We start from the raw sequence: 25,565 nt of genomic DNA, 5'->3' as shown, positions 1-25,565 counted from the left end.
ATTCAATGTTCCATAAGTAACATTGTTAATTCTACACCTAAAGTTGTAGGAATATTTAAAGGGCCAAAAGAACCATATAGTGTTGATCTTTTTCTTAATCAGTTCATAGAGGATGTACTGCAAGTTGTTGATAATGGTATTTTCTTTCTTCAAAAACAAATTCCAGTAATATTGTGAGCTTTCATTGCAGATGCACCTGCACGTTCATGGATATTAAATCATTTTGGACATACTTCTAGTAATTTGTGTTCCAAATGTAAAGTTGTTGGTACTCGATACAAAGTTCAAATGATCTTTATAGGCACAAATCATCATTTACGAACGGATAATGAATATGCTCAACTCATTGATGAAGATCATCACAAAGGACGAAGTCCACTAAATCATTTATCAATGAGTATGGTTTCACAAGTACCCTTTGAATATATGCATTTGATTTGTATAGGTGTCGTCAAAAAGTTGTTGACTGCATGGGTTACTGAGAAGTATGGGAAAAAAATGAAATTATGTGGTCGAAATCAAGATATAATTTCAAAAAGACTTTAGTATCTTGCTTCGTATTGTCCACGAGAATTTGCAAGAAAACCGAGATCATTGTTTGATTATAAGGATTATAAAGCGTCTGAAGGTCGCATTTTTCTTTTGTATACTGGGCCAATAGTTTTAGAAAATATTATGGAAAAGCAAGGTTATATGCATTTTCTACTTTTGCATGCAGCAATACGTGCACTGTGTCGCAGCAATTTCGCAAACATTCTTACTTTTTGGAAAACTTGCTTTTGAAACATTTGTGAAAAAGTCTTCTGAATTTTATGAACACACTTTCCTCTCATATAATGTTCATGCATTGCTACATTTAACAAAAGATGTGGAACAGCTAGGTCCTCTTAATTCTTTTTCAGCCTTTCCTTTTGAAAATGATATTTCGTTTTTTAGAAAATATTATAGAAAACCTCATCGTCCTCTCCAACAATTTTTCTGCAGGCAATCCGAGAAGGAAAGACAAGAAAAACCTAAGCCAGTATGTGATGCTGATAAGATCAAATATTTTGGAAAACATAATGAGGGACCTTTGCCTTTGGAATTTTCTAAAGTTGGTATTTCTCAATATAAAAAGTTACGGAATAGGTACATCTTTATAAATATCGACTCTTTGGGTGATAGGTGTTGTGTTCTTTGTGATTCGTCAGTGTGTATTATACATAACATTTTAGAAAAGAAAAATTTACATTATTTAGTAATTACAAAATTTGGAATCGTCGAAGATTTTTGTGACGTTGGTATCTCTTCTTCCTTAATCGGTGTATTAAAATGTTCTGGATTGTGTAATAATTTTAATATTGTTTCTATTAATGAAGTGAAGGCTAAATGTTATTTGACACCATGTTGGGTAATTAACGATGGTGAGGGTTCAGATTCTAGTATTATTGAGACTAATGAGCCTATAGATAGAAAATATATTGTTTCGATTCTTCTATAATCGTAATATGTACCATTATTTTGTGTGTTCTTTTTTCTTTCTTTTGTTTCTTATAGTTTAAGTTTCCTTGTTTTATTTTCTAACATTGTCTTTATGATGCATTTGTATTGTACATTGATGTACTTATTTGGATGTATTTGGAGACATCTTTATATGATCTTTGCATGCAGGATTTAATTGTTAATGTTGTCTACATTTTTGACGTATATTGTATATGTGTTACAAACTGCGTACTTCTACAGTACTTTATTTTAGGATGAATTTTACGTACTTTTTTAAATTGTTTTAGACATATTAATGCATTTAATGGTTGCATATATTGCTGTCAGAATGGACAATAAGAGCGAAAACGAAATTTAAAAGAGGCCTCGGAAACGTGCTAATTTTATATTAAATACGCTAATTTTATGTTAAATACGCATCGAACAGGACTATCAAAACATACATACATCCATATTGGTTTACATTTTCAATATATTAATGATATTTAATGTTGATTAACAATATTAATGTATTTTTTAAATAAAATAAAATAATTTATCGTAAAATAATAGTAAGTAAAATAAGTAAGTTTAATTATAATAAAGAAAATTTTTATTTATAGCTTAGGTCATCCTTCTCGTCCGATTGTACGGCCTAAAAAATATGTGATCACTTCATCGTCAGATAAGAAGAAATCGATTAAAAGAATTCGAAAGTATAAAAATAATCAATCAGAACAAACTATTGAAATTGCAAATAATATTAATCAAATAAGAAAAGAATTAAGCAATAATAAGGAAAACGAAGCCAGAAGAGACAATGTCTTCATTGATAATGCGTCTCCTGCAATCTTTAATAGTTCTTTACAATTAAATCCACTGAATCCAGTTTCACAAGTGGATAGACTGCCAAATGTTACTTATGAACAATATTCAGATAATAATGTAGTGCATGAAAAGACGTACACTGAATTATTAACACGAAGCAGTTCATCAAGCTGTAATAAGCATACAATGGAAAATACATCTTTTCCTCTTTCCGCTGCAAGTTCATATCCGTATGAGTCTCATACTAATAGCATTTCTAACGAAAAATCTGTTTCAACTTCTTTCCATAAACGTTCTTCTCAAACTCAGTGATATGCAGTACCTTATTACCAGGTATAATATTACAATTTTTATAAACAGTTTAAGTAAAATTCAAATTTTTCAAATAAATATTTTATATAACAGGAACAACCTTTTCGACTATTATCTACTTACGAGAACAACAATCTTGATCAAAGCCAAGTAGGATACAATCACAGTGAAGTAGAACGCAATCTTCATGAGAACCAAACAAAATACAATTTCTGTCAGAACCAAGCAGAATACAATCACGATCAGAACCAAGCAGGAAATAGATCACGAGATAAAGAAATAGGGTATGTAATCATTACACACATTTAAAGCATGCAATTATATACAGGGTGTCAATTAAGTTCCGGGACGGCTGAATATTTTCTCATGTAAGGTATTTTTGAAAAAGGTCAAGGTCATTTCTGAAGTAATTTTCAACGAGGAATTCAACGGTGATCTTCAATTTGACCTTGAGCTTGACCTTCAAGGTCATTTCAAGGTTAGGTTAGGTTTTTTAAATAAAAACCCCTATTTTTGATTCCAAAATCTAATAGCTGGTGTCAAGAGCTTTTCAAAACACTATAATGAAGTTATTTTTCATTAAGTACTTTTCGAGTTATGAGGCTTGTAAATTACAGTATTTTGACATAAAATACAAAATATCTTGTAAAACATTCAATTTTTGGGAATCTTACCTTAATACTTTTATGCATAAAATAATGAAACGAATCAATTGGTATAAAGAAAACACATAGTTGCTTTCAAGAAAAAATATGTAGTTTGCAACATGCAACTGCATACTTTTTCTTGAAAGCAACTATGTGTTTTCTTTATACCAATTGATTCGTCTTATTATTTTATGCATAAAAGTATTAAGGTAAGATTCCCAAAAATTGAATGTTTTACAAGATATTTTGTATTTTATGTCAAAATACTGTAATTTACAAGCCTCATAACTCGAAAAGTACTTAATGAAAAATAACTTCATTATAGTGTTTTGAAAAGCTCTTGACACCAGCTATTAGATTTTAAAATCAAAAATAAGGGTTTCTATTTAAAAAACCTAACCTAACCTTGAAATGACCTTGAAGGTCAAGCTCAAGGTCAAATTGAAGGTCACCGTTGAATTCCTTGTTAAAAATTACTTCAGAAATGACCTTGACCTTTTTCAAAAATACCTTACATGAGAAAATATTCAGCCGTCCCGAGACTTGATTGACACCCTGTATAGTAAATGTTTTATATACAAATAATGTAATTTAAAAATTTTCATGTTATAGTTTATACAAAAAGTTGGATAGTGTTATTTCAAAAGAAGACTTTCAGTAAATTTATTTTGTTTTTAAAATACATTTTTTTTACTTTTAAAGAGTTTTTTAATCAGTTTTGAAGTCAATCTTTTAATTAGCTCTTATTATATTTTCAGTAAGAATTTAATAAAAAAATTGCGTAATATAAAAAATATAATTGATATAATATTAAATACTATCAAAAAGTGACAGAAATAATAAACAAGATTAATTTTTTTTTTAATAAAAATGTTTATTTTTATATTACACGTATTATTTATAGTATCGTCTATCAAAAGCTCATGAAAAAATTTTTATGTAATAATTATTTTATATTTTAATTATAAACAATTACGTTTGCATTTATAATTGTAATATTTATTTTTAAATTGTTTTAGGTTTCTACGCAAGGAAACGAATAAACATTATCAGTGAGTAAATATTTAAAAATAATTATATGACTTAGTAGTGTCGTTTTTTGAACTTGGCCGGAGACACTACCGCGTCTCCTGATGAGATAATGTTATTTAATAAGTAATACCATTTGATGCTTTATCAAAGAAGGCTTCAACTATTATAAATTTTGTAATAAGTTTCTAAGAATTTTATGTACACGATATCCCAAAACTATTGGATAATCTTTTAATGGTTGAATCTTTAGGAAATTTTAAAACGATAATTAATAACTTTAATATAAAAATATTGAATAGTAATAGTTTTTAAACGGAAAATTGTTATATTTTACGAATAAGGATTGCAAATGATAAAAATATCCTATATTTATTTATAAATATCAACTTTTATGTCATTTGTCATTGCGCCGTGCCTGAGTACGCGAAACTTGTCCGTCTTGTCATTCATGAAATATAATTATTTTTAGTAGAAAAACTATTACAGTTTTGATAATTTTTATATTACATTTTATATTAATTTATAAAGTTATTAAAGGATTACTTGGTGGTTTAAGAACATTCTATATATTGTAAATTATGAAATAAGCACTATATGTAAAATATCAAATAATTATTATACACTATGTTTACAGAACTATAAATGAAAAATTAGACAAATTATTGCGCAAACGAATAAACATTATGCCTTTTAAGCCATCTTCATTTCCGCTGCAATCGATTCAACAAGTGGAAGATTTCAATAATATTACAGATGAAGAATACGAAAATGCGGTAAATTTTCCACAAATTTATTAAACATGGAAAAATTACAAAACAAAAATATAAATTTTCTGTAATAATAACAAAACTAATATAAAATTTTTTTTCTAATTTACAATTGCTTTTATTTCAGGTCGAGTATTTACATTTTGTAGACGGCTTTACTCTACACCAGGGCTCGGAATTATTTCATTTTTTCGCCCGATTCTCGTGGTATACGCCTCTTTTCCTCTCTTTACCGCGCGCGCGGCAGTCGCTAGGGCCAGCGCCGCCGAGCGTTAGGAGCGGCGTTATCCGATTAATGTTAAAAAAATTTATTAAAAATATTTTTTTTTTCAATAGCAATAGTACCTCATGGGTGACGTGGAAATCTATTGAAATATTTTCACATAATAAATTTAAAAATAAAAAAAATATCTTTAATAAATTTTTTTAATTTTTAATGATTAAGGTAGAAGAACCTAACATTTTTATTGGATAGCGCCGCTCCTAACGCTCGACAGCGCTGGCCCTAGTGGCTGCCGCGCGCGCGGTAAGAAGAGGAAAGGTATACCACGAGAATCGGCCGAAAAGATGAAATAATTCTGAACCCTGCTCTACACGATGCAATAAAATATTGCATGAAAGAGGCTGATGATGCAATTCAACGTTACTCAGCTTGGGGAGAGCGCGGAAATCTTCCATTGTTTGAAACTAAATTAATTAAAGCAATAGATGGTAAGTTTTTTTGGCTTAATATAATGTATTGCATGTATAGTACTAAGTTGTTATACAAAATAAATTGTGATTTGATTGCCTGCATTGATTAATCTTTTAAAACATACATTTTATTACGCACACACATTTATACATACATAGACTCTATATTAGAAAAAAGTTATCTTGTCTAAAATATATACAGAATATTTTATTTTATACAATAAATTGCGGATTAATGTTATTTTTAATTTACAGATGCTGTATGCAGGAATTTACATTTTGGAAAACCATTGCGTGAAGAATTTCTCCGAGAAGTGGGAGAGGCAGTACGTTTCGGAAAACAAAGAAATCGCAATGTAACAAAAAGAATGAGCGAAAGAGGGAGAGGACAACGACAGAGATTGCGACATGCAGCAGATAACAACTTGTTTGGCGAAGTAGTAAAAGACAATGCAATCGATAATACAGACGATGCAAATGATGGTGATCACGAAAATAATTAATTATTATACTATCAAAACTACTGCCCATACAGCACACAAAGATTGCATACACATTGCATCAATCTTTCATCGCAATGTGCAATATTGCAAATTCACTGCAAAATGTTGTTGCATCATTGCTGTGGGATTGCAGCAACGTTAAAATGGTCGCTTTTAGAAAGATTGTAACGAAATATTACAGTAATATTGCAATGTAATGAATTTGCAATAATGCATTGTTATTGCAATTTTAAAATAATGTTGCATATATTTTTATTTATTCGGACATTTATCGGTCCGATTTTTGAATAATCAGTTCAATATCTGAATTCCCTGTGTTGAGGTCGTATCAAAAAAATTAAACTGATAAAAATAATTACTATGTCTTTAATCTCACTAGCCACTCTTTGCAAGTTTCATATAATCATCATGACTAAAACTTAAATACGAGATAGATTTTGCAACGCGCGTCGCATAGTGGTAAACAAACGAATTAGCGATTACCAATGCAACCAATAATACAGACGATGCAAATGATGGTGATCTAGAAAATAATTAATTATTATATTATCAAAACTACTGTACTCAGCTGCCTCCTAATGACGCCTCCCGATTGTTATCGCTTTAACGTCAAGATTGATTTCGATAACCGTGATTTTGACGGACAAATGCTGCTCTCGCTGGACGCCAAGGTCAGAAAACTGCAGTGCAAAGGCTATACTCGATATATTACGGACAATCGCATGGAATCTGCGCTTAGAACTCTATTGAACTCTGTTGAACTTACTCGTTATACTGATCTCTTCCATTTCCCTGCTATTGTGCTCGCGAGCAATATATAGAGCACAGTTGCTGAAGTTTGAGACGATTAACTTCTTTAAGAAAACGTACGGCACGACGCTGAGTACTGTACAGTTGTACTTTCAAAACTAAAAAAAGAAACTATTGTACTGCTTATTTATAACTATCTATTATTTGTAAAAAAAATAAAAAATAAAACGTATTAAATGTATTAAAAAAAAAATTAAATTTTTTAAATTAAAATTATAAATATACTTATTAAACACAAGCTAACAGTGACACAATATCGATGTTATATTATTTCAATAATAATGTAATTAATATATATACATATAGGATGTTCTAAAGGTAAACGATTAAATTTCATCAATTTGGTCAATAAGCAGGAATAAGAAAAAGATGTTATTTAAACATAAATCTAGAAACGTTTTATTATCACGTCACATTGAAAAGACAGAAATTCGTTGATATTGTTCTATTAGACAACCTCCATTGTTATTCTTTTGCAGCAACGGGAGAATTTCCATTACAGAAACTATATACAAAAATCATATTTGCATACTCTTTGTTTAAGAATACTTGTTTTATTTTAATATAAAATTGTACTATATGTACTGATTTTAAGACTGATACACATTAGCTCATTCATCGAAACTGATTATCTTCAATGATTTTAAATAATAAACATAACTAGAATAAACTAAATTATAGACAAATATCGCCGATCTACTTTATCATCGTAATGTATTAACAATGAATCCGTATATTTAAAGTCTTTAATTATTTTAATAAGTCCTATATTTATGATTTATGTATATTTACATAACTTTCATTTTTTATTTTTACTCATAGAACATATGACAAAGTTTAATCCTTTAATTTTAGGACACCATGTATATTAAATTTCCCAAATTATTTTTGAAGATGATATATATATAACAATATTTTTTTCTTTAAATTTTAGACAAGATTTACTGTTTTCATCGAATGATATTATAATGAACTTGACTCACAATAAGATACAGCATATTTCTTTACACGATGCCGAAAATATCATAAAAGTGGAAAGCAAAATTAATCGTAACGTAAAAATATTAATGGAAAATAATCTGTTAAATTGTGATTGTGACGTGTATCATTTTCTCCGATATGACGAAAGCAAAATACATAACGTTCAAAGCTATTTTCAGATAGAATTAGACAATTTAATTTGTCATAGATTAAAGAAATTGGAACAAGTACGAATAAAAGACTTGACATCTGATACTAAGCAATTAAAAAGTTTACCTGCAGGATAGAAAACAGATTCCATTACTGTATGTCCCGAAATGTGCGATTGCTTTATGAGGCCAGAGGATAAAACTTTCATATATGACTGTTCTTATAAAAACTTAGCTAATGTGCCAGATAATATAAAGAAGCCTGATATTTCCTCGATTCAAAATTTAACAAAATCGATTGACATAATTTTGCATTTACATTTGAATTTCTCCCATAATCAGTTAACGCAAATACCAGACGTGAAGAAATTAGGACTCAAATCAGTTAATGAACTTTCTTTATCTCACAACATTATATATCATACTTCTTTAAGTGAATTACCGACAACATTAGAGGTGTGCAATGCAATTGTATTTTCTCCACAAAATAATTCATATAAAATAAATTTTACCATTAAAATTTAAATTGATATACATATTTCAGGTTCTGGAACTACACAATAACAACTTATCAAGGATAGATTCAAATGTACTGGGGTTTCGGAAAAATTCTACCAATTTAACTCGCTTGACGTTACATGAAAATCCGTGGAAATGCGACTGTGATGCTAAAGATTTTTATAATTTTATTCATTCTAAAGCCGGTATAATCAACATGTCTAAAATAATATGAAAGAGTACTTCCATATCAGAAATGGTTCCGGACGATTTTTGTCCGATTGTATACCTATAACAGGGCTCGGAATTATTTCATCTTTTCGGCCGATTCTCGTATACGCCTCTTTTCCTCTCTTTACCGCGCGCGCGGCAGCCGCTAGGGCCAGCGCCGCCGAGCGTTAGAAGCGGCGCTATCCGATTAATGTTAAAAAAATTTATTAAAAATAATTTTTTTTTAATAGCAATAGTACCTCATGGGTGACGTGGAAATCTATTGAAATATTTTCACATAATAAATTTAAAAATAAAAAAAAAAATCTTTAATAAATTTTTTTAACTTTTAATGATTAAGGGAGAAGAACCTAACATTTATCGGATAGCGCCGCTCCTAACGCTCGGCAGCGCTGGCCCTAGTGGCAGCCGCGCGCGCGGTAAGGAGAGGAAAGAAGGCGTATACCACGAGAATCGGCCGAAAAGATGAAATAATTCCGAGCCCTGATATATAACATAACAGTGATTAATAGCATTAATGTAGCAATTGCTCTTATTGGATTAATTATTGGTTTAATTTTTGGTTTGTATTACAAATTCCAAACACATATTAAATATATGGCTATTTGCGCATCAGTGGTGTTTATGGTTTGTAACGGAAGAGGAATTGGATAAGGACAAATTGTACGACGCATTTGTGAGCTTCTCGCACAAGAATCACGATTTTATAGTGGACGAGTTGATATCGAAGCTAGAAAGTGGCCCGACACCGTTCAAATTGTGTCTTCATTATCGAGATTGGTTAGCAGGCAAATGGATACCAAATAATATTACTAGATCTGTGGAGAATTCTAGACGAACCATAGTGGTGCTATCGCCAAATTTTTTGGAGAGTATCTAGGGAAGAATGGAATTTCGGGCTACTCATCGTCAAGCGTTAAACAAAGGTCGGACGCGAGTGATTCTGATTTTGTATGGTGACATCGGGCCTACAGATAATTTGGATTCTGAATCGAAAGCGTACTCTTGAATATATATGAGAATTATTTCTTTAGGATGCAGTTAAACAAACTATACGTGTAGTGCTTGAGCAAATTAAGTATATTTGAATCAAACTTATTAAATACTTTTATATACTTGCACGCGGTTTACTTTCTCTATATCCAACAACATAAACAGAGAGAGAGAGAAAAAACAAAAGCGATCTAGAGTCATAGAAAACATAAAACATAGTAATGGAATGACATTATTCTTAACACGTACATATCTATGAACACGTACATTCAATGGGGAGATCCTTGGTTTTGGGATAAATTAAGATACGCGCTGCCGCATCAAATCCAGACGACCTAAAAATAATCCCGATCATCGGAAAGTTTTCGAGAATTGTGAATTGTAAACATACTAAAATAATAAGGAGCTCATTCACTGTATTTTCTAAGGTACTTACGATCACTTTATCGTGAACTGATTTTTACTATAATTTTTAGCTATAATTATGAGTAATGAAATTGATACAACTGCAAGTAAAAAATTATTTTTTATAATACACAAAGAAAGAGAAGATGTGACAGCGAGTAAAAATGATAAATATGATGTATTACGAATATTTTTATCAGATAAATATTACGATTATTATGAATATTAAAAATTAAGTATTATCCCATAATTTATACAACCTAGTAATACAACCTTAAACAAAATCAATACAATTTTGCTATGTATGCGGAAAATTATCACTGTCCGTTTGAAATTGTGTGGGATCCGAAGCATCGAGCAAAACGTTAGCTTCTCGGTAAGGTCAATCTATCATAAGAAATAATATATATAATGTATATATATAATTATAATGTAATTAATATAATATCCAGGCAATTTCAAGATTACAAATATGCTCGAAACAAGAATAAGCATTTTTGTGATTTTATGCTGAAGCATTTTATCACTAGAAATCTGAGTTCTCTCATTAGAAGAATCGGACGCCGCAATCAAGATTTTACGAAAACGATTTTGCTGGTAAATGTGGTAACCCAGTCAACAATGATTTATAATAATAATGTAACTGTGATAGAACGGCTGTTCTTTCGGAAGTAATAGCTATGTCAAATGTAAGATACATGGAAAGTACCGGAGCTCCAAAATGTCCGCCACATTTCAGGGAACAATGACATCACGGTTATAACCGTTGTTGATATATCATAGAGGTAACAATTATCAAAAATTATGTCTATGGTTGTTTGACGGTCTAATGTGGTTATATATCAGAGGTAACATTTATAGAATATTAATGTTTATCTCATCAATACCGTTTTATAACAAGTATGTAGTATAGAGGGAGTTAGGTATATATCTCGGTGATATTATAGTTATATACGGGAGGGAAAAAAGAAAAAATTTCAAATTATTTTAATTATTTATAAAATCTAATAGAAAAACGTTAAGAAGAACAATAAAATAATAATATGCTCATACAAAGCATTATTATGAAATCAACTAAGTGTTCTTCCCAAGTTTTCTACGAGATTTCAAAAATAATTAAATATGATTTATTAACCTGAAATAAAAATAATAAATATATTTATAATGCGAACAAAACTTATTATTTGTTTTTAAAACTTTTTATATAACTTGTCGTTATAAAAGTTATATATAATAATAGAACAAAATTAAACTTTTTTGACAATTACATATAAAAAATGAAAATAAACTTATAAGTTACATTATAAGAAGAATATAGTAATAAAAAACTATTCTGTATTTTTATTCTTGTCAACAGGCGCCCAAACAGCTTTTTTATTTATGCGTGAATCCCTTTGTTTTCCTTGACGGAACCATTCGCTCACGATTTCCTCAAAAGCCGTCTCTGTATATTGATAATGGGCTCTGCCAGTATCTATAGAATAAATGAAAACATTTTTAATTCATATAAATTATTAACTTAGCTGAAAGAGCACATTTGTGTTTAATAGAATTTAAATATTAAACTCTAAAAATTAGAATAAGAAATTACTATTCGATTTACCTCGTAAAATTTCAATGATGTAAAGTCCTTGTAATTTAAAGTTGTTTTTCTGTCCTAACCAAGAACAATCCTTGGCCACTGCGCTAGAGAATACTTTTTGTAGCATCCTTAAAATGCAATCTTTAGCATTTTTGCCGCCCACACCAAGCAAATAGTTCGTCTGAAATAAAAATATTAAATAAATAAATATATGTGTGCATGTGTGCGTGTGCGTGTGAGTTGTATATTTCCGTCAATTAGGAGTATTCTACATTGAATTACAATATTACATTATATATTATTAATTAATTATGAATTGTAATTATTATGTTATAATGTATAATATAAAAAATAAAGAATTATTATTATGTCATTATTATATTTACAATTATAAATTTAAATATTAAAAACTTACAAAATTTGCAGTAAAAGCTTTATCGTTTTGTAGCTCTTGATAAAAAGTTTGTAAAACTGCTAAAGATCCCAGCGGCAAATTCTTGACATTTTCATTTGTTTCCGTATGGACAACTTTTTGAGCTAGTGTATTATCTAAGAATAATTTTTTGAGAGCGGCAAGTTCTAGTGATTGTTTAGTTACTTCTGCCATCAACGTGGAAACGAGATCTATAATTTAATTCAAATAATAAGCTTTGAAAAACTAGAAAACTACACATTTTTTTATTGCATATAAATAACTTCATGAAAATAAGCAGTTTATACCTTTTGTGGCCATGTTTTTCACTATTTCCATCATCATATCTGAAAAAATCGTGTATAATAAATATAAATATAAATTTTTAATTATAAACAAAATTAGTTAACATACCAAGAATGCAACGAAATGGTTCCTCAGAAGATAAATTTGGTTCTGCAAAACCTTCTGTTAAAATATGCATCATATTTAAAATAATAATTAAGAATTTGGTTAATTATTGTTTAATTATTATTGAGTATAATAAGAGTGAAATGTAAACCTTTATTAAATGGATTTATCACATTTCTTTTTCCAGCTGATTGTGGTGAATTCCAAGCAGGCTCTGTCACGCTTTTCTGCTTTCCCGAATTTTGCAAATGGATTAATTTAAAATCTGTGAAAATAATACTGTACGTAATTTAAAAGCAATTATATGTAACTACAGAAACTATGAGAACCAACTATAAAAACCTTCAGTAAATGGATGGTGCACGACAGTAGAATTCGTTAAATTGACATCAGCTACAATTTTAGGTTTAGTGTAATTATTCACATTTAATTCAACCCCTGAATAAAATAATATAATTATATGCATTATATAATTACAAATTCTAAATACATAGATTAGACTTAATTTAACAATAAAATTAAATAATAACATTAACATTATTGTTTAGCAATAATACATTATTACTGATCGTTACCTTGTGTCAATGATCCTGTTGCAAGTACTTGCGCATCCTTCAGTGATAGAATATCACTTTCGTTTGTAATTGGCAGGTCAAGTTGCATGATATTATTATCCACTAATGACTGAGGAAAAGATAAGTTAACTTTTTCTTTCAATTTTGGTGGTTCCAGAAGTTTTAACGGCTCTTCATCCGATGTTGTATCATTATTGTTTGTGTAAAAAACACTTTTTTTGGTACAGGGGACTTTTAAATTTTCTTCGATACATTCATCGGTGGATGATATATCATCAGCTCGTCTACGGGCCTTGTCTAAAGTATCTAAAACACAAAATAGCACATATCATTACATAATGCCTAACATCAGAATTAAACATGAACACGGTTACTTCTGCAAATATTACACTAGTTTACAGTCAAAAGTTATTTTGAACCAAACAAGGTGTTTCTTATAGATTTTTGGATCCTGAAAACAATTCCGCAAACCAAATTTTACCAGCACGTCTGGTTTCCAAAATAATTGAGGTTTAATATGTAAAAAATGAGATTTTTTGCAATATTTGATATTTTTTTGTAAGAAAAGTTAACGTTATCTTGAAATTCTGATCAGAAATTATGAATGTATTGTTCATCCCCTATAAAATGCATTTTTTAAATTTTGATATCTTACTTTTTAGCCATGTTATGAAGGATTAAATTTAGGAGCTATTTCTAATATGGGAACGCGCGCGCGCGCTCCTGAGGCTCCTAGCTTTAATCCTTCATAACATGGCATAAAAAGTAAGATATCGAAATTTAAAAAAATGCATTTTATAGGGGATGAACAATACATTTATGATTTCTGATCAGAATTCAAGATAACGTCAACCTTGCTTACAAAAAAATATCAAATATCGCAAAAAACCCCATTTTTACATATTAAACCTCAATTATTTTGGAAACCTGACATGTTGGTGAAATTTGGTTTACGGCATCGTTTTCAGCATTCAAAAATCTATAAGAAACACTTTATCTGATTTAAAATAATTTAAAAAAATTTTTTTTTTTAAACTAGTATTATCGAAAAATCTTACCATACAATCCTTCAATGTTGATATCGTACAATGTCCATTTTTTGTCTTTTGTCGAAGGTTTTGTTGATTTAGCAATGAGACGACACACATCTTTTGCTTTGAGCAACCAACACTTTTTTCTGTCTGATGTTAGCCAACATTCAGGCACCTCTGATGTTATTTCATCAGAGCAATCTGAATCATCGTCGATGAATGAAACTACCGCAAATCCTGGCTTCAGGAGAAATTATAGGCGAATACGTAAACAGTATTTATTTATCGTGTAAATTTACAAAAATCAGAAGGAAAAGTGAGCTTATTGCAAAAGTATAGCGAATTGCAAAGGTATAGCAATTTATATAAACGATAATACTATGAAACTATGAAAAATATTACATTCTAATTTTTCATACCTTTTCTTTGTTTCCGCCACTCATCTCGCAGTACTACTTTATCGTCTTCTAAGTTTTTATCACAATTTTTATTTCAAAAACCACGCATTTCCCAGGGAGAAACGTAAAGTCGAATAGATGTCTAGTTGACGTCTATTCGATAGATCTAAAATAAGTTGATTTTTGCATCTCGGTAGACGTCGAAATGGTTTCTATTAGACACATCTATTAGACGTCTTGTAGATGTCTTATAAATGTTGATTAGACGCCTTATATAAAGCTTATATAAAGCTCGTATCAAACCATGCATTAACAATTAAAATTGAAATTTGACTAAACAGAACAAAGAAATTTTAGTCTTCTGTCCTGATTAATTAAATTCCAATCTTCAATCTTTAATACGTAGTCTGATATGGGCTTCACCCAACGGATTGTTAATATATATTAATGAACTGTCAAAATTATAGCCTCGTGTAATGTAATGTCAGATTTATTTATATGTAGTACATAAGTACATTGTTTTATTATAATATGCAATATTGTTTTAAGGATCACTGAAACATATACTGAGAAAAAATACAGCATTGTAGGATGCTTGCGCATTTATATCTTTAATATCATTTGACGCATACACTGCAATGCTGTATTTTTTCTTAGTATATGTTTCACTGAGCCTTAAAACAATACTGCATAATATACATTTAACACAGTACATAATTGTAATATATATAATATAATAATATTTATAAGATTTCTAAAGTAGGTACTTATATTACTACAGTAGAATATATTATACGATACATTTCTACATTATTCAAATTTCTTTGCGAATACATACACAATATTTAATTGTATATTTATTATAAAATTTGTTAAGTTCAATTTTACTAATACTCTAAGATAAAAAATAACCTAATATTTTCCAGATCTAAAATTTTAATAAGACAAAGTTGACAAAATCTTTAAAGAAGTATAATCTAAAAATTGAGTTTATACATTATTAGAAGTAAAACAAACAAAGGGTTTGTTATTGTTGCGTTGCTATTTTGTACACTTGTATACAATTCGCACTTAAAATGAGAAGAACGTTATATTCAGGCGTTGGAGAAAAAAAAGAACTAAAGAGTGTACAATGCGATGCAACGCGAACTTTTGCAAATGCGAACTAACCTAAAAGCGTAATATTTTACTTTAAAGTACACAAAGATATTAAATCACAAGATAAAGCACAATCAATTTTTCCTTGGGAAAAAAATCGTGCACTTACCGGTTTCTCTTCATTATCCATTTTCACTGTTTTATAGCAGCACACACGAGACACAAGACAGCACAGCACGTGAACACGTGAATAGGTTACGGCATTCGCGCGGCAATACTTGTTGAGCCTGAGCGGTATGAAAGGCAACGTAACCAATCATATAAATGATCGATATTGATTGGTCAATATAGCACCCGCAAAAATCAAAATTACTAAAACAATTTTTCCGTAAAAATATTATATATATATATATAATATTAATATAATACATTGCCGGCCAAAAGTTTGGATACACCATTGAAAAACCAGATATTATTGAAACAAAAACTTTTATTAATATAATTTTTGTTTAAATAATCAAATAATAATACAAAAACTATAGATAATTAAAAAAAAAAAAACAAATAAGTTGAATTTAAAGAATTTCGGAGACAAAACTTTTAAACTGCCTTTTCATCAAAAAAACCACCTTTCTTTTTGATGACTGCTTCCACAAGTCGAGGCATCCTTTTTACTAATTTATTTATTGTATCTCGTTCTATGAAAGACCAAGCATTTTGTAATTGTCGCCATAGCTCCCCAGCAGATGATGGACAGGAGATTCTAATTTTTCTGTCAAGCTCTTCCCATAGAAGTTCTATTGGGTTCAGATCGGGCGATTAAGGTGGCCAGACCATATTAACGATAACGCCATCAGCTTCTTTATTCTCGAAATACTTTCGGCAGAAGCGGGAACTGTGCTTAAGATCATTGTCTTGTTGTAAAATGAAGCCACGGCCAATTAGTCTGACACCGGAAGGTATTGCATTTCGAATGAGAATATTTTTATAGTTCTCTTTCCTCATAATACCATCGATTTTTATAAAATCTCCAATGCCATAGCCACAAAAGCAACCCTATACCATTATAGAACCACCCCCATGTTTTACCGTGGGCACAATGCACTGCGGCGTCATTTTTTCAGAGGTGTTTCTTCTTACAAAAATTTGTCTACGAGATCCAAAGATTTCAAACTTGGATTCGTCAGTCTAAAGTACCTGTTTCCACTGCTCTATCGTCCAGTTTCGATGTTGGAGAGTCCATTCAAGTCGTTTCTTCTTATTTATTGGACGGAGCAAAGGTTTTTTCACTGCAACACATCCTTTTAGACCGGCAATTCTTAAACGTCTTCACAGTTGTAAGCGATACTAGATTTTTTCCAAGTTTTATTGATGTCTGCGCGGATTTCCGGTGCTGTTAAGCGTCTATTTCTCTTGCTAATAACTACTATATGTTGATCTTCCTGTCGGGTGGTTACTTTTGGACGTCCTGTGCGAGAATGGCTACGAAAGGTGTCGGTGTCTTTGAATCTGGCAATAGTTGATTAAATACCTTTTAATGAGACTTTTATTTTTTTGGCGATGATTCGATAAGACATGCCTTCATTATATAAGGCAATAATAGCACCTCGTTTTTCCATAGGTATTTCTTTGTTTTTTCCCATTTTTTTAGATCAGTGCAAAAACACTTTAAAAAACTTTGAACTCTTAGTTGCTAGTGATGTAGACACATTTCAACCGTACAGAATACTGACAAAACCAATTTTAAATGCTCATTGTGACTTACGTAAAACGTAAATAAAACATTAAAACATTAACTGACCTTGAAGTAAGCATGTATATCTCTTATCGAGCACCGAACTTGCCTACCACTAGTTATACTTTAGCGATATTTTCGATAATTCTTTTCATAAAAATCAGACAAATTGATTTTTTTCATATAAATTAAGATTTAACTAACTAATAAAAAACAAAAAAGTTTATTAGAAAGCGGTGGAATCTTGCTAAATAAAAATGAACGGTGTACAGGCAAGTGTATCCAAACTTTTGGCCGGCAATGTATAATATTAAAGAACAATTTATAATCGATTATAATTATATATGCTGCTGACAGCCTCGGGTAAAAGAGGACAGACATAATGCTATCTCTTTCTTTTTGCAGGTATAGCTATCGACCATATATGTAGACATCATTATTAATTTTATAATCTCCAAAATCATGACAGACAGAAATTGATTCGCGCAAATACAAAGTAAATATTAATATTAGACCAAAAATACATTTTATGAGATTATTTTTTTAACCACAAAATTTTTGTGTTTTTATCCTGATGAGGCTATATTGCATTAATATATTTACTTATTGTTAGAAGTCTATTAGACATCTATTAAATGTCGAAAGATAATTTGTAATCTAAACAGTGTTTGATAAACAATACATCGCTATTGTGTAAATATTAAGTTTTAATTTTGTATAAGGAAATAAATGACACAAAATTACATGGCATCTAATTTAGATATTTCTAGACATTATTTTAGACTAGATGGCTCCGACATCTAATAGACGTATATCCGATCTTGTGTTTCTCCCTGGGTTGTGTCTTATTTGCATTGATCAAAGAGAAAATTCGATTTATTCGATTCAGTTTGCTCTGCCATTTGGTATAGGAGGTACTGGAATGCAACACTAGCGGCTTTTTTGTTAGTTTATGTTACAATACTCACAGGAATAACATCGATGAAATGTAACTTGGAAACCTTTGGAATTGGTTTGATTTTAACTGTTTCTTTTTTACCCTGTTCTTTGGTTACAAATGCCGTTTGAGGAAGAAGAAACGGAAGCAGTCGCAATGCAGTTATGATTTGATCAGAATATATTTTTGAAAATTATATTCAAATTATACTACAATTATTTTAAAATAATTAAAATACTAAAAAAATAACATATTTTACTAACCTTGTGCACTTAATTCATTTGCAAACTTTTCGGCTGCTGTGCGACCACAGATTTTAGCTAGTGATATTATTTTATCTGAAAGCAACCCAAACTCGTTACAGAGAGCATCTCCTTGTTGTTGCGAATAATGTCGTACAAATTCTGCATCTATCTACAAAATAAATAAAAGATGATACTTAAATATCTCTTGCTCTCAATATATTTTTTATTCTTTCTCTCTCTCTCTCTCTATATATATATATATATATATATATATATATATATATATATACAGGGTGTCAATTAAGTCCCGGGACGGCTGAATATTTTCTCATGTAAGGTATTTTTGAAAAAGGTCTAGGTCATTTCTGAAGTAATTTTCAACGAGGAATTCAACGGTGACCTTCAATTTGACCTTGAGCTTGACCTTCAAGGTCATTTCAAGGTTAAGTTAGGTTTTTTAAATAGAAACCTCTATTTTTTATTCCAAAATCTAATAGCTGGTGTCAAGAGCTTTTCAAAACACTATAATAAAGTTATTTTTTATTAAGTACTTTTCGAGTTATGAGGCTCGTAAATTACAGTATTTTGACATAAAATACAAAATATCTTGTAAAACATTCAATTTTTGGGAATCTTACCTTAATACTTTTATGCATAAAATAATAAGACGAATCAATTGGTATAAAGAAAACACATAGTTGCTTTCAAGAAAAAGTATGCAGTTGCATGTTGCAAACTACATATTTTTTCTTGAAAGCAACTATGTGTTTTTTTTATACCAATTGATTCGTCTCATTATTTTATGCATAAAAGTATTAAGGTAAGATTCTTAAAAATTGAATGTTTTACAAGATATTTTGTATTTTATGTCAAAATACTGTAATTTACAAGCCTCATAACTCAAAAAGTACTTAATGAAAAATAACTTCATTATAGTGTTTTGAAAAGCTCTTGACACCAGCTATTAGATTTTGGAATCAAAAATAGGGGTTTCTATTTAAAAAACCTAACCTAACCTTGAAATGACCTTGAAGGTCAAACTCAAGGTCAAATTGAAGGTCATCGTTGAATTCCTCGTTGAAAATTACTTCAAAAATAACCTTGACCTTTTTCAAAAATACCTTACATGAGAAAATATTCAGCCGTCCCGGGACTTAATTGACACTCTGTATATATATCTCTGTTTATATTCTGTTAAATAAATTATATTTAGCAGTAATATAAATAATTTTGTGTATTTACAATTTCTATATCCAATAAACGAGGCCATGCATCAAGAATTTCCGTAAGAGTATGTTTTTCATGAAAAATGAAAATATCTTTTGCAGCTGCAGTATCACGCATACGTTCAAGTATGATAGATTTTGGTGTGGAGTTTTCTTTCAACCACTGTTGCATTTGTAGAACATCTTGACTGATTACTATATTTTTTTTTATCTCTTCGTCATGAATCAGTTTCTTCTTGCATATTCCAAATACTGCTTTATCCCCAGGACTAAGACGTTTTCTCCAGTTTCTAATTCGAGCTTCGATAAGTCCAGATGATGCACTTCCGTTCCGACCTTCACAGAACCACTGTTCCTACATATAAATGTTAATTCAGCAATTATAATACTACAATAACTTGAAAAGAAAAAAATTCACAAGTTTTATATATAGCCTCTTACATAGCCACTTCCTTCGTGATTTTTCAGAGATGGAAATTCTTGTACAATTAGCTGTGCCAAATTGGCCTTTCGTGCTTTACTTGGAAAAGGTCCATATTTATCAGTAAGTGCCGAAACAAATAATCGGTTAATTCGTTGCTTGTCACACCAACCAATCTGTTTCTCTTCTATTAGCTGATGAAAAATATCTGGGTACTTTTTTTTAAATATTTCTTTCAAATCTAAGTCTATTAAATCAAAAGATGTTTGTGCAGAAGAAGCAACAAATGTTTGTGCAGAAAAAGCAGCAGAGGTTTGTACAGAAGAAGCAACAGAATCATCAGATGATAAAAATGAATTTAATGAAGTTGATTCTGCTATAGCAACAGGTATTGTTATGTCCAATAGCACTTCCTCCAATGATGATTTGTATTCATTAAATAGCTTTGTAAATTTTAATCGTGGACCAGCTGGTGGAATAAGAGCTTTTATTGTATCCACATTTAATAATTTAAATGATTCTTCATCAATTTGTTCCTCTGTTAAAAAAAGTAATTTACGAATATCATAACATTTTATTTACTTTATTATAATATATAATATTATTGTACAAGAAATATAGCTAATCCTATCAATCAAACTTTAGGAATGCTTAGGAATTATAATAAAAAAATTCCTCATAAAGGCAATATTAAATAAGCTATTTATTGCAATAGCATAATATGAAATATAGCAATTTTCAACATCAGTTAAACATATTTTATGACACTTACGATGAAAATTGTTTATAAAATCTCCAAAGCCCCATTTTTTGAGTTTTTTAGATACGAAATCTGTGGCTTCAGCCATTATTTTTTAAAACAATCTGCATAACGTAGCTGGATATTCAATGAGTAAATTAATAATTAACAAAAATGTTTAAACATTAAAATATATAATAAATGTAAATGTTTTTTTATTGTGTTAATTTGTATTCTATCTGATATGCTCTGCGAGAAATAAAATAACTATTTATTTCTTAACTATTTATTATTTATTATAGCTATTTATTTCAAGAAATTTCGAAAATATAAAAATTTTTTTACAAAGCAAAAAAGAAATAAAAGCGTATAAATGTTGTTATTTACTCATTTGTACAATTTATAATCATTGTGCATATTTGTTTTGAATAATTATCAGTATATAAAAATGGAAACACTTGTTACAAAATGTATATGTATTTACGTATGATTACAACCAATGTAATATCAAAATATTATTATGATTTCTATCATTTTTTTCTGTTCTAATATCGAGTGTATTCAGTGTATGATTGATTTAATTTAAATGCTGAACAGATAAATGTAAACGCATAAATCGAATACTTTTCTTATATCATTAGATTAATTCTTTATAATTTCTTTGTGTGACGTGAACATGATATGTCTCTAGTAATTTTCAAATATTTGAGGCAGATTTATCTAAAAAAAAAATGCTTACATTGTCGAACAGGAGATGGGAGTTAGAATTAAATTGAATTTTGGTAAAAAATATTCATAATATTCGCTGTCTTATTTTTTTACATGTTTTGCTCTTATTTGTTAAATTTGTAATTAATTTGTTATTTATCAGTTAACAGTTTACAGAAAACGTACCTCTAAAAATTATATAATACGATAAAAATAATCATTATAATTTTTATTTATGTCAATAAAGAAGCTTAATTGTCTTAACGTCTTAAATAGAAGCAAAGATGCTTTATCCGGATTAATAAAAATTTAACCCATTTAATGTCCAAATTTGTCGAATTTTAATGTCCAAATAATGTATCTCGTACTAATGCTGAGAATATTTAATATTTTTTTATATACATTTGTAACAAGAAATATATGATTAAATATATACTCATAAATGTAATACATTAAACATTTTTTTATTGCAGATAATCGTAATTAACAATTTTTTTAGAATTTTATTGAAATAAAGTTAATAGTTACTTTATTTCTCATAGTTATTTTGTTAGAATATGAACAATGATTTATTCGTAAAATTCAATCATAAGCAAAAAAAAAAAAAAATAATAAGCAACAGAAAATAATCGCAAAAGCAGACGAACAGCTGAATGAGTAATACAAAAAATATTATCTGATTTAAAAGAAAAATAAATTACGAAAAAAACAGAATTATCAAATAGGATTATTAAAAAAAATTATTACGGCAAATACTCAGAATTTAACCAAAAAAAAAAGAAACGATCTGCGACGTTTCTCTATTCGTCGTAACAGAAAATCCGAAAGAAACACGCAAAACATTATTGTGTGCATTCCATTTAGCAACACAGTCGACACAAACATTCTGTCTTTTTTCAACATCAAAGATAGAATGATGCTTGTGTCGACTTGTGTCGCTAAATGGAAAGCACCAATTCTAAACATAGACCTCGTGACAGCACAGGGCCCTCGCGAAATTTGTACAAAGCAAAATTCACTTCTAGATAAGAATTTATAAGAAGTAAAGAAGATAAAAACAGATAAAATTAGACAAACTCACCGATTGTAGACACCTTGTTGTTCGCTCTCTCCTTTGATCTTACAATTAGTTCAATAGAACAGCACGGCAAAACAGCCGATCTTATAGCCGATATTAGCACTCGATCAAAGTACACGTACTTACTCACTCACTAACACTGTAATCACAAAAATCGACGACAACTATCGCTTCCGTATCGATGCGGCAGTGTAGTCAGATGCTGGAAGCAAGAAGCACGATGGAGAGGTATCGCGCACATGCGCAAGCTATGAACAAATGAGTCGCGTGACTCACATGTATTCACATGTACGTGGCTTGTGTATGTGTAAGTTATCCCGCTATTGGCTTCTGCACACAGGATAATGCTTGCCGCGTCCTGGGTGCAGAAGCCATATTCGTGCGTTCCAACATCTAAAATCTTGCCATACGCAGATCGCGCTGATAGCGCGCTTGTTATTACTCATTGCATTATAGCTTCTGCACACAGAACGCGGTAATGCTTGCCGCGCGGCAAGCATTATCCTGTGTGCAGAAACCATTGGGCTTGTTCGTTTTAGCTACACTGGGGCTGCTCTGGGTCTGCTCTACACAGGATAATACAGGACAGATAAATAGTTTGTCCTGTATTATCTTGTTTAGAGCAGACCCAGAGCTGCCCCAGTGCAGCTAAAACGAACAAGCCCATTATTCATGTTATTGGGTACATCTAGAAGCATGATGTACTCTTGTATCTGATATACATTTAGATCAATGCCAAGATGAAACTCACAATTCATGTTTAAATTGTTACGAACATGTACAAACGCCATCACACAGAGAATTCCGGGTAATTGTTTACTATCACTGCCTCACCTCCGACTTTGATCCAATTAGGCTCTTTCGACGCGTTTTTTTTTTTTAAAAAAACTTTTTCCTCTCGCAAAATTGTCGCTCTCCTCCGCGAGACGAGATATTTAGCGTCAAAGTTGACGACTTTCCAGGTTAAGAAACCTGTCACTTCGACGAATTGCAGCAACATGAGTATGTGCTGCGGTCACGCGCGCATGCGTACTAATAGAATTGTGCACGAAATACAAATATTTTCGATAATCATTAATTGTAAGTCGCAAACCCACGTTAAGTAGTATAATTATGAACCTTGCTTTGCGTAGACACAGGGTATTCCGCCCCCCCTCCGGGGGGGCGGACCCCCTGTGTAAAATAAAAATAATAAAACTTTCGTGCGTATTCCAGAGCGGCATAGATTGCTTGATCTATCAAACTAGCTTTAACATTATATATTTTTGTGCAATCTAAACTAGTTTTAGCATTAAAGTAGCTTTATAGCGTTTTCGATTATACAGGATTTGAACGACCCAAGATTGGTTAATGACGTCATTGCAACCTCTCCACCAATGAAAGACTTGCATTTATAGTAAAATAGTAATTGATCAACCCTAGATCGTTCAAACCCCGTTTATTCGAAAACGCTATTAGATTGTACAAAAATATATAATGCTAAAGCTAGTTTGATAGATCAAGCAATCTATGCCGCTCTGGAATACGCACGAAAGTTTTATTATTTTTATTTTACACAGGGGGTCCGCCCCCCCGGAGGGGGGGCGGAATACCCTGTGTCTACGCAAAGCAAAGTTCATAATTATACTACTTAACGTGGGTTTGCGATTTACAATTAATGATTATCGAAAATATATTTTATATTTCGTGCACAATTCTATTAGTACGCATGCGCGCGTGACCGCAGCACATATCCATTTCATCGAAGTGACAGGTTTCTTAACCTGGAAAGTCGTCAACTTTGACGCTAAATATCTCGTCTCGCGGAGGAGAGCGACAATTTTGCGAGAGGAAAAAGTTTTTTAAAAAAAAAAAACGCGTCGAAAGAGCCTAATTGGATCAAAATCGGAGGTGAGGCAGTGATAGTAAACAATTACCGAATTCCATAGCGACGTAACCGTAAGGAAATCGATTAATTATAATTGAGTATGAATGCATCTTACGTCGCTACGGAATTTTGTGTGTGATGGCGTTTACTATTCGGACTCAATGACTCAATTGCTTTTTTTGAAAGTAAGCAATTTAACCACAGAGTAGAGGTAGTTATTTTTTAACTATATATTTTATGTTAAAATAATAACTTTGACACACATTTAACTAAACATTTAGTTAAAAAAATGTTACTCAAGAAATTGGTTTAAATTTAACTCCTTTACATTTAACAGTGCAGGTAATTTCAAGATTAGAAATATGCTCGAAACGAGAATAAGCATTTTTGTGATCTTATGTTCAAGCATTTTATCACTAGAAATCTGAGTTCTCTCATTAGAAGAATCAGACGTTGTAATCAAGGTTTTGCGAACACGATTTTGCTGATGAATGTGATATCCGATCAGAGTATCGCAGATTACTATTACAATAGCGGGTAGAGTAAATATTATAATAGAATCTATAATCTGCCTTGTGGGTATAAATCCATTCTGTTTTTCAAAATTGGAATAATTGTGCACATCAAACGTATTTACTATTTTTTTATGTATTGTTTCATACAGCATGATCCAAGAAATTAAAAAAAAATTTAAAATGCTGTTCTCGGAGAAGGAGAACAAAAAGTCTACAAAGATATATAACCAATACAAATAATTTCTTTCTGGATTTATATAATCCAATAAAAAGAGCC

The 25,565-nt window shown here is 30.4% G+C and overlaps 1 protein-coding gene and 1 pseudogene across 2 annotated transcripts; one reads left to right on the top strand and one right to left on the bottom strand.

The window, feature by feature from the left end:
• Positions 1 to 8,323: 8,323 nt before the first annotated feature.
• On the top strand, positions 8,324 to 11,340 carry LOC105669944 (protein toll-like; annotated as a pseudogene).
• An 88-nt stretch (positions 11,341 to 11,428) lies between these two features.
• Positions 11,429 to 25,362, bottom strand: LOC136998500 (uncharacterized). 2 transcript variants are annotated; one of them, XM_067351169.1, is made up of 14 exons: positions 22,910 to 25,362; positions 20,402 to 20,575; positions 19,977 to 20,315; positions 18,753 to 18,903; positions 18,521 to 18,597; positions 14,349 to 14,562; positions 13,291 to 13,596; positions 13,058 to 13,153; positions 12,867 to 12,980; positions 12,719 to 12,772; positions 12,613 to 12,651; positions 12,308 to 12,516; positions 11,914 to 12,073; positions 11,429 to 11,784 (listed from the first exon to the last, which is right to left on the bottom strand). In XM_067351169.1, exons 3-14 carry the CDS (start codon positions 20,130 to 20,132, stop codon positions 11,639 to 11,641), a joined length of 1,722 nt encoding a protein of 573 aa, XP_067207270.1. In that variant the 5' UTR covers positions 20,133 to 20,315; positions 20,402 to 20,575; positions 22,910 to 25,362; the 3' UTR covers positions 11,429 to 11,638. The 2 variants fall into 2 exon arrangements, with proteins under 2 accessions (XP_067207270.1, XP_067207271.1); XM_067351170.1 differs by lacking the exons at positions 18,521 to 18,597; positions 18,753 to 18,903; positions 19,977 to 20,315; positions 20,402 to 20,575; positions 22,910 to 25,362 and adding an exon at positions 14,741 to 15,564 and having other exon boundaries at positions 11,434 to 11,784.
• Positions 25,363 to 25,565: the final 203 nt, after the last annotated feature.

This window comes from Linepithema humile, chromosome 3 (genome assembly GCF_040581485.1).
Source record: "Linepithema humile isolate Giens D197 chromosome 3, Lhum_UNIL_v1.0, whole genome shotgun sequence".
In the NCBI taxonomy this organism is placed as follows: Eukaryota; Metazoa; Arthropoda; class Insecta; order Hymenoptera; family Formicidae; genus Linepithema; species Linepithema humile.
The sequence above is the reverse complement of the archived record's forward strand: the minus strand, read 5'-3'. Positions and strand labels throughout refer to the sequence as shown.